Source organism: Pygocentrus nattereri, chromosome 11 (assembly GCF_015220715.1).
Source record: "Pygocentrus nattereri isolate fPygNat1 chromosome 11, fPygNat1.pri, whole genome shotgun sequence".
Lineage (NCBI taxonomy): Eukaryota > Metazoa > Chordata > Actinopteri > Characiformes > Serrasalmidae > Pygocentrus > Pygocentrus nattereri.
In genome coordinates, this window is record NC_051221.1 from 32,860,710 (window position 1) to 32,871,207 (window position 10,498).

The 10,498-nt window shown below is 40.3% G+C and overlaps 1 protein-coding gene across 1 annotated transcript; it reads left to right on the top strand.

The window, feature by feature from the left end:
• The first annotated feature begins 153 nt into the window (after positions 1 to 153).
• gnb5a (guanine nucleotide binding protein (G protein), beta 5a) lies at positions 154 to 8,669 on the top strand. Its single transcript, XM_017706693.2, has 11 exons — positions 154 to 448; positions 879 to 1,015; positions 2,789 to 2,830; positions 2,936 to 3,012; positions 3,374 to 3,506; positions 4,206 to 4,349; positions 4,504 to 4,595; positions 5,366 to 5,414; positions 5,525 to 5,621; positions 6,645 to 6,811; positions 7,869 to 8,669. Exons 1-11 carry the CDS (start codon positions 337 to 339, stop codon positions 7,878 to 7,880), a joined length of 1,062 nt encoding a protein of 353 aa, XP_017562182.1. The 5' UTR covers positions 154 to 336; the 3' UTR covers positions 7,881 to 8,669.
• Positions 8,670 to 10,498: the final 1,829 nt, after the last annotated feature.

Below are 10,498 nucleotides of genomic sequence, written 5' to 3' on the forward strand. Positions count from 1 at the left end.
ACGTGTGTGAGATAAATAGATGTGGGCGTAGATGTTCTGTCTAGATCGCTCTGATATTGATCGCAGAGCTGAGAGCCTGTCAGAGAGCTGAGCTGTAACCCTGCTGCTGAACTCACCCGGGTCGTCGTGGGTAGAGCATCCTTCTCGTGACGTCACGGCAGCTGCGTCAGCTGTTGCCTTTCTAACATCCCTCTCTCTCAGGACTCCCCCTCTCCCTCTCTCTCTCTCTCTCTCTCTCTCTCTCTCTCTCTGTTTCTCTGTTTATCTCTCTCTGTCTCTCCATCGGAAAATAATAACCCAGCGCGTGCAGGTGAGGCGAATTTTCCTTTGGCAAAAATGGCTGCACAGGAGGTGCAGCCTAGCGAGACCATAGCCAAGCTGAAATCGGAGTCGGAGGCGCTGAAGACCAAGCTGGAGGAGGAGAGAGCCAAACTGCACGATGTGGAGCGTAAGTGCATCAGCTGGGCCTGGCACTGCACAGTCCACAGGCACTCGTTTAGCACATATCGTGTTACATCTATGGGCTGTTTTAGCTCCGCAGCTCGTGTGTGCGATCAGCTCTGACTCACGTCAGCGAGGCGATCGCGTGTGCGCTGCTCGGTTCACCTGAGGAGGTTTAGTGATGGGATATGATGGTGGCTTTATTGCTGGATTATGATCTTCGAGCTTCAGGCCTGCTGTGTGCCGAGCTGACGATACTCCCGATCCTGCCGCGCTAGGCTCCCTCGCGCGCACATCCAGCACCATTATTTACCCGAACCGTAGTCTGAGCTGAAGGATAATCACAGCCTGCGTTTGTTCACAGATGGTAAACGCTGAGGTGTAGAAACATTATTAACGAAAAGAGAGGTCGAATAAAGCTGTGATTCCTCTCGCAGTGCACCAAGTGGCAGAAAAGGTGGATCCCCTGGGGCAGTTCGTCATGAAGACGAGGAGAACCCTGAAGGGTCACGGGAACAAAGTGCTCTGCATGGACTGGTGTAAAGACAAGAGGAGGATTGTGAGCTCCTCTCAGGTAAACACTCGAGCGTGTTTGTCCACGCGAGGCGCTATCCAGGGTTCTGAACGAGAAATAACCGAGTAACTCAGGTTCGTCCATCAGCCCGTCCTTTTCATTGGTAGGGCGCAGTATCTTAGCATTTCTAACATTTTATTGTCTTTTAATGCTAATTCTGCCTTACTTAAACACTGTAAAACTACACTAACTTATTTTTTTGGTTTACTACCTGGTTCAAATTACGAATACAAATCTAGTAACATACTATTTCTTGTATGATCCCGAGTTACTGAGGTAAATCTAGTTCAGATCACTTCTTTTGGATCAGCCCTACAGACTGAAGAGTCTTGTGCCCAAAGAGGTTCCCAGCAGTCATAGCGCTTTTGCTAGTTTCTGTTCATTAACTCTTGTTTTTATCGTTTATAAATATAATTCTCTGTTTAAAATGTTATTTGTGTGTTAGAGCATGCTCTCCTGTTAAACATTAAGTTTGCATTTCTACATCTTGCTGTTATTCTCACCATGATAGTACTTTGTGTTCAGGTTTATCAGCTCAGCCTTGAAGGGGGCATTCTAATCTTCACTAAGCCATTTATTTGTTACTGTGCAAAATGTCCGTTTAATATAATGGAGTTGTTTTAATTGATACCAACACATTACACAAAGAAGAATCTCTGAGTCACGTTAGCTTAATTCAGTGAGTAGACCTTGAAAAAGTAGAGCACTGCCAGCTCAGTGTAAGGCCATTTAATGGGCTGTTTGAATTAACCTTACTGCAGAAGTGTGAATGACTGAAAGTTAGAAACTAACGATAACTCAAGTATAAAGGTATTTAAGCTTGAACCTGTTAAGTTACTTCTCTTGATATTTTCAAGGTAATAGCTTTGCATTCATTTTTAGTCAGCTAAGTTTACAGTGATGAGTACAGACTTAGCTTAATAATACTACTTACCCTTGATAACATAGATAACATAAACAACCATAGATAGTGGTTGTTTAGTGTAGTGGGTAACATCTCTGCCTTCTATGCTGTAGACTGGGGTTCAATCCCCACCTGGGCAAACACCCTACACTATACCAATAAGTGTCCTTGGGCAAGACTACTAACACCACCTTCGCCTACCTGTGTAACAATCAAACTGTAAGTCGCTCTGGATAAGAGCGTCTGCCAAATACTGTAAATGTAAATGATAACATGACTTAGATCTCCTAGCTGTAGTCTTAATGCTGCTGACATTTTCTGATAAGCTTATCAAAACAGTTTTATGTAGGTATCTGTCTATAAATATGCACTACAGCAGTACATTGTGACAGCTCCTGGTCCTAGTACGGTCCATGTTCTAGTACCAGTGTTCCATCCATCCATCCATCCATCCATCCATCTTCCAAGCCGCTTCTCCGTCAGGGTCGCGGGGAGCCTATCCCAGCAGTCTTCGGGCGAAAGGCACGATACACCCTGGACAGGTCGCCAGTCCATCACAGGGCAGACACACAGACACAGACAGTCACTCACACACACACTCACACCTAGGGGCAATTTAGCATGTCCAATTGGCCTGACTGCATGTCTTTGGACTGTGGGAGGAAACCGGAGAACCCGGAGGAAACCCACGCAGACACGGGGAGAACATGCAAACTCCACACAGAGAGGACCCTGGTCACCCGGCCAGGGAATCGAACCCAGGCCCTCCTCGCTGTGAGGCGACAGCGCTACCCACCACGCCACCGTGCCGCCCCGTAGTACCAGTGTTGTAGATTGTAAATTCATGTTGTGCTCTTTTTGCCCTTTAGGATGGAAAAGTGATTGTATGGGATGCATTTACAACCAACAAGGTAATCCCTCCATGCTCAGACCTGTGAAGACATATCAAGCTCATTTGTAGAGAGTATTTATTTTAAAAACAGATATTTTTCTACTTCCTTCTCTATTATCAATAGGAACATGCAGTGACCATGCCGTGCACATGGGTGATGGCCTGTGCGTACGCCCCATCTGGGTGTGCAGTAGCCTGTGGGTGAGGATCTGGGACCTTTTTGTGGAAACAGACTCTTATACAGAAATAGGAATCAAAAGCCAAAGGGTTGCTTTTTTAAAACTTTGTGTTCATAGCAGTAAACTGAAAAAAGGAGTTTCATTTAAAGTGCTAAAGCTTCCAGCCAAGAATACTGATGCTACTTTAAAACTCCTTAAACTGCAAATACTCATTTTCATAACTACACAACTTACATCTTAGTATGGGAGTAGGTATTGTGTAATTCACAGTAATTACTGCATAACATGCCTTTATTTACCAAATAATAAGCTTGAAGTTTAAGGGTTGAACATTGGAAGTATTTTCTCTCTCTAACTTGTGTAATCTTGTTTGTGTTTCTCAGTGGTCTTGACAACAAGTGTTCAGTTTACCCATTATCCCTGGACAAGAACGAAAACCTGGCAGCTAAGAAGAAGTCAGTGGCCATGCACACCAATTACCTGTCTGCCTGCAGCTTCACCAACTCAGACATGCAGGTGCAGAACACCTTTTCTTTAAAAAAAAAAAAAAGCAGCGCTACGTGTTATAGTCAGTGAGAAACATCAAGTTCACAGATTCTGAAGCTTTCTCTTTTTTCACTCATGTTATCAGCATATATTAACATATTAAAACAGCATCTTAATCCATTAAACCCCAGAGGGGCCCATATGTAAGCCCACACTTCAGTTCCTGTGACAACTACATAACTTACACATTTGTTTGATAGTAGTTACCAGTAATTCTTAGCGATTACTGAGTAGTAAGTGTTAAAGCTAATAACTGAATAACAAGCTTAGGGTTTAACTGGGGTTAAATGTGCTGGGTAGTTCTGCATTGATAGAACTGGGATATCAAGAAGTTAGTCTCATAAGCCTTCAGCCTAACAACAGAGTCTGGTGGGTTTTGATATTCAAGAGGGCCAAGAATCGCCTATTTAGAGAGGAAGAGACTACTTGTCAGACATGCAAAGCGGCAGTGCATAAGCACAGCAATGCAGATAGCCAGTGACGCTGTAATTGACAATCTGATAGCTGTGGCCATCTTAGTGTACAATAAAGATCACAAAGTCTGTACACCTCTGTGGATGGAGCATCTGAGATGGCTGATGTTATCAACAAAGTGTCTCTATGTTGGCTCTGAGTATCAGTAATAGCTCAGGATCTTCACGCAGTCTGTGATTTAATCTTTATTGCCAGATTCTGACATCGAGTGGTGATGGAACCTGTGCACTGTGGGATGTGGAGAGTGGGCAGCTGCTGCAGAGTTTTCATGGTCATGCAGCTGATGTACTCTGCCTGGACCTTGCCCCCTCTGAGACCGGCAACACCTTTGTCTCTGGGGTTAGAAGATGCCCAAATAAACCAGAAATACATCAGCACTCTCTTACTGTTTACTCCCTCACTTCCACACTTGCACACTGACACATTCACGCCACACGATTGTTATGCTTGTGCGATGACCTGTGTTTTCTCTTTTTCTCTATCTCTTCCTCAGGGCTGTGATAAGAAGGCGAATGTATGGGACATGCGCTCGGGGCAGTGCATCCAGTCATTTGAGACACATGAGTCAGATATTAACAGCGTGCGGTGAGGTCCTCCCTCCTTTTGTGTGACCATTGAGCTATTCAGGAGCCTGAAAGGAACACTCCAGTGTTTTTCCACCTGGTCTCCATCCACTACATGTAGAGATGGCACCAATGCCATACCAGAAATAGGGTCGATATCAGCAGAAATTGCCTGGGATGGATGTTATAAGGAAAAAAAGAATGAATGTGATCTGTAACAAATCTGTCCTGAAATACCACACGTTCACTCTGTGGGATGTGATGTTGTTAGTTGTGTATTTATTCTTGTGGGTTAGCAGAGTGTTTGAGTAGTTTGAGCATAGTAGCCTACTTTTAAATGTGCATTTTAAGTGCTTAAATTAAAAGTAGCTCATTTTAAAGCTTTTACTTTTAAAGAGAAAATTTAAGTATTGTAATAAATCAGTACTGGTATACTCAAGATTTAGCATTGGAAAAGACAAAGTGGTAGCAACATCTGTAGCATGCAGTAGAGTTCTATGAAAGCATACTTAGTAAAATAACAGAAAACCCACTGGCTTGATATTCACTTCTAATAGTAACTGTAGAATAGGTGCTGAAGGGATGCGCACTGAAATGATTGTTCATGGTAATTAGTCATATGTTAAAGATGAAGTAGATAGAGATTTTGTTAAAAACGCTGAATTATTCTTTTAATGGACTGTATTTATTGTTTTTTTTTCTTATGAGGCAGCAGAGAGTATTCACACTGCTGCTAAATGCTAAAAATGGGCTTTTTAAAGCAGTGGTTTGTTGTGCTTTTTTCTGTCATAGATACTATCCTAGTGGGGATGCCTTTGCCTCTGGCTCTGATGATGCTACTGTAGGTTTTCCTCGTTCTGTGTCCTTTTCCTTAACCTCAGTCTTTACCTTAACCTTAGCCATCCTGTGAGATCACTGCACTATAGCTTTATCAATCTGGTCTATTTTCAGTGTCGTCTCTATGACCTGAGGGCAGACAGAGAAGTGGCAATCTATTCCAAGGAGAGCATCATATTTGGGGCTTCCAGTGTAGACTTCTCTCTCAGTGGTAAGTGTCTCCACTGCTTATTGTTATTTGCCTTAGGTATTTGCAGTTGGCTTAGGTGTTTATCATGCATATTAACACTTGAATAGGTCAAATAACAGAAAATCAGTTTCCTTCGCTTCTTTAAATAAAGGAGTTTGAACTAAACATTGTTAAATGTACAGAAAGTTTCATTTACTACCCAATTTAAATGGTCCATATGTGGAAACTAAGCTGCAACAACAGCCAGTTTTGAAGACAGCCCATCGTTTCTGTGATGTTATGGGAACCAGCCCATTTTCATATATCCACCTATTCAGCACTCCTGCAGTTTAGCTCTGCCCATTCACACTCAAGTTCTAAGGAGTGTGTCAGCACTGAGTGAATGAAGCACAATGCAGGACACCCAACCAAAACACAATGCACTAACCTTAGAGACATAATAACAAACATGGTCTGTTTAATTCTAAGGGATAATGAACACTGTTGATACATAAAATCAGACAAATGTACTTTAGTTTTGGTACATTATTCAAATGAAACTACATATTCAATTATATGTATAGTGAGTTACATAATGAAGTATAATTACATCAATGGCTATGAGTCTGCATTTTTATTTTTTCTGCTCTGATCTCAAGAAAATAAGGAAAAATATGTCAATGGTATTTTTAAAAGATAGGATTGTACACACAACAGTAACCCTTCATCCAATCATAATAAAACATGGTTTACATTTCCACTTTTGACAGATTTTCTTCACTTGTATTAATGAGTGAGAAATGATATCAGATTCCATCATGATTTTGTCTTTGCTGTTAATAACTGCAAGTTAAAGGAGTTAAATAGGTTAAGTTCATGTACATCTTCAGTATTCTCAGGAAAAGTGCAGATCTGTCAGCTTTTGTCTTTTATATCCTAATTGAGTACATCTGATCATCCCAGACCAGTAGTCTTACCATTGAGTTGTATGATATCTGTTTTAGAAAGTGCTTTTAAGTTTTACTTAATAGTTTGCATGATGGCGATGTAAACTGTGTCCTGCAGGCCGGCTGCTGTTTGGTGGCTACAATGACTACACCATCAACGTTTGGGATGTTCTGAAAGGAACTCGTGTGTCCATTTTATTTGGACATGAGAACCGAGTCAGTACACTCCGTGTTTCTCCAGATGGGACAGCGTTCTGCTCAGGGTCGTGGGACCACACTTTACGGGTGAGAGAATGAAGAGCACACGTGTCCTGCTAATTTATTTGGATGTTTTAAAAAAGGTGAAGGTTTAGAGGAAGGAGATCACATTTCTTCCAGCAATGTTCTAGAATGGTCTGAATGCAGATAGGACACTCCAGTGACCAATAAAAATTTAAATAGTTCATTTGCGAAAAATGATGAATGCCATCCATTAAAAAATGAACTGACTGTCAGGGGTTATTTTTAACACACAGCGCATTCCGGAGCCTGAATACTTTTTGTCACAAAGACCGTTATTGTCCACTGTCGAGTTATTGCAAGTTCATGTTTTAACTGTGAAACGCCGTCACTGTTCTCTAGCAGAACCCAATAAATCCATTCAGTGAATCAGCATGCAGTATACAGGTCAGGTAGGTGACACAACACTGCCGCAAACTGTTTTAGGCAGACTCTTAAATGGCTCCCTTTTCCCTACACAGTGCAGTACGTAGGTCTTAAAATAATGGATACTGCATCTAAACAGAGCCCAGTCTGTTTAACAAAGAACCACGTTGGATTCAGCCATGATACATTATATGTATGAAATTCATGCTGGACATAAAGTACAATATTTTATTGTAAAAGCCAAAATTTAATAACTCAAATAATACACTACATAGGGAGCAGTCAGTCAATTGAGTTACAGTTTTAGGATTTCCCAAGATCTGATTTTATAGATGTTTAATATTAACCATTAATTGGCTATTTTTGCTGCAATTTTCAGCTCTTTACTTGCCTGTTTTATGTTAAAGAATGTTAAATATTGCACTAAAAAGAAACTTGTATCCATTAAATGGCTTTGTTTCCTTCTGAAGCATAATATGACATTGGAGTTATCTACTTTTGCCAAAAAAAAAACAAAACTATTTTTCAAGTTAAATTTTAAAAGTTAGGTGTATTTTGTTGACCCAGGAGGATAAGCGGTTTCAGAGCAGTTTGTGTGTATTTGTCTGTGACCCAACTACAGTTTGATTGATTTTACCTGACATGCACAACAAAATAACTGATCTTTTTTTTTCTTTTTTGGCTTCTGTTTCTGTAGGTTTGGGCCTGAGGACTGATAATCAGGTGAAGTGTGTTAACTGCGAGGTGCTGTCTGGCTTCATCATCAACATCAAGATTCACTACAACATCTAGAAACTCGTGGCGTGTGGGATTAAAAAGAAATGCACAGTAGAGTAGAACAGGGTCGAGAAGGACAGTAGTTTATACTCAGACATACAGACCAGAGCACAAGCCTGTTTGCTTATTTTGTTAAAAATATACAGGATCATAAGCAGGTTTTTGGCCTAAAGCACTGTACATACAACATCTACAGTATATGACCCTCTGTCCTGGTTCATTTATACCAACATTTCTGTAATAAAAGCTGGTCCTCTCCTTGCAAACTCCTGTATTCACCCATTACATCTTATGATCTTGTTCAGGGCATCCGACTGAATAAACCCATATTCTGTAGATATACAATATAACTCAGTTAACATATCTAAACTGAATCTTTGTTCTTTGTTAATTCAGTCTTAAGGCTGAATGCTGAAGGCTGTTTGTAGGAGGCTGGTGTACTGAGTTGAAACTCAAATGATTTATAGTTTCAGAGTCTATTTGACTAGCAAATCAGCCAGCTGAAATAACAGAGGGATTTTTGTGCTGATTGCTACTCTAATATGCAGACAATCCATACTCAGTTGAAATTCTATAATATCATGTGCTCTCTGGTATTTATATATAGGTCTGATGGTAATATTTGCACTATAGTAACAGTTACTACTGTAGCGGAGTGTATATATCATAATAACTGTCCACTATAATAGTATCATCCAAAATAAATGAGTTTTACAAATGATTGATTTTTCTGTTTTGTATTATTTTTAAAATCAAGTCAAGCTACACTCCACTATCAGGTGTACAAACTGTAGCCCATCTGTTATCATGCACCATTCATCAGAAACCCTCTTTATATAGTATTTTTCATTCTATAACTTTACACACATTTAAACACTTTGTCCATTTTATCAGCTATACCTACCATATAGATGCACTGTTTTTAGATTTGCAATTAATAATTAATGATATATATGACTACAATTAATGATCCATCTGTTGCTGCACAGTTTATCACCCCCTTCTAGCTGCCCTGCTGAAAAACCCCATAGAAACCATTAAGTGTTGCTGTTCATCTCTGACGGTTTTGTTATGTGTTCTGGCTTTTTTGATATGTATGCATTTAGCGTAGACTCTAGGGAACAGACATTGCAACTGTTCAAATGCCTTAGTTTGTGTTCTTACACTTAGCTGGAGGTGCTGGGCACCTGGGTTGGGTGGAGCAGCTATGGTGCCAGGTTTGGGGATTTTTTAGTTTGAGGTAATGTCTCAGGGTGCGTTTATCCTTCAGTCATTTCTTATAGAATTTGTTACATTCAATTCAAACATTTACTCAAACAAAAAAACGTGGCCTTCATTGTTTTGACTTCTCTGCCTATAATCCACCAAACCTCAGCTAAATTTTCCTCAAGAATTGACCCTAAAGAGAGAAACCTTGTCCAGCTATGTTGCAAAAGGTTAGCATAGCCTAGTCAATCTGAGCAGAATCGCAAAACTCTTTTAGCTCCTCAATACGTGCTGTGCAGATGTGGAAGTTGTTGTAAATTTTGACTGCAAAACCCTACAAATCATTCAGAAGACAGTTTGAAAACAACTACCCTGACAGCAAGATGTTGACAAGATATTGTGGGCTATTGTGGGCCAATGTAGGCCTGCTGATGGCAAAGTTGGTGTAATAACAACCCTAATTTGAAAGATTTTGTTGATCTGCAGAAATTCATCTGTATGCAATGGAAAACGCTGAAGACTGATACTTGCTGGCTGTGATCTTTGGGTCCTCAGGCAGCACTGCATTTAAAAAAGACATGATTCTGTAGTGGAAATCACTTCATGGGTTTCCAAAAACCATTGTTTGTGAACATAGTTCATTGCTGCTTCCACAAACGCAAGTTAAAACCCTACCATGCAAAGAAGAAACCATATATGAACAGGATCTAGAAACACCGCCACCTTCTCTGGGCCTGAGGTGATTTGAGATGGACTGAGGTTAAATAGAAAAGTGTCCTGTGGTCTGACACATCTAAATGTTTAATTCTTTTTGGAAATCATGGACACTGCATTATCTGGACTAAAGAGGAGATTTCACATTTCACTTTCAGATCTACACAGCTGGGCTCCTCAGTTTCCAGGCTTACAGAATTTTGTTAGAAGAAGAGGTGATGCAACGCAGTGGTAAACATGCCACGTCCAAACGTGTTGAAACGTGTTGCTGACATCAAATTCAAAGTGGGCATGCATGTTTCCAAAACAACAATAACATTTCTCAGTTTTCACATTTAATATGTTGTCTTTGTACCATTTTCAATTAAAAATAGGGCATTGCATTCTGTTTCTATTTTTTGCAGCGTCCCAGTGTTATCAGAAACAGGGTTGTACACACTTAACTCTAGAACATATATAAAAAGCTTTTACAGTGCTTTAGTTATTTGTATGTCACTGAGTAAAAGCTTCACAATCCAAATGGTAGCTTGTATTACTGCCTAAGTAACAACCATGTAATGATTAACCAGCATTACCAAGCTAATAAGTAATGATTAAGGCAGTTATCTGCTATTATAAACTGCTGCCAGA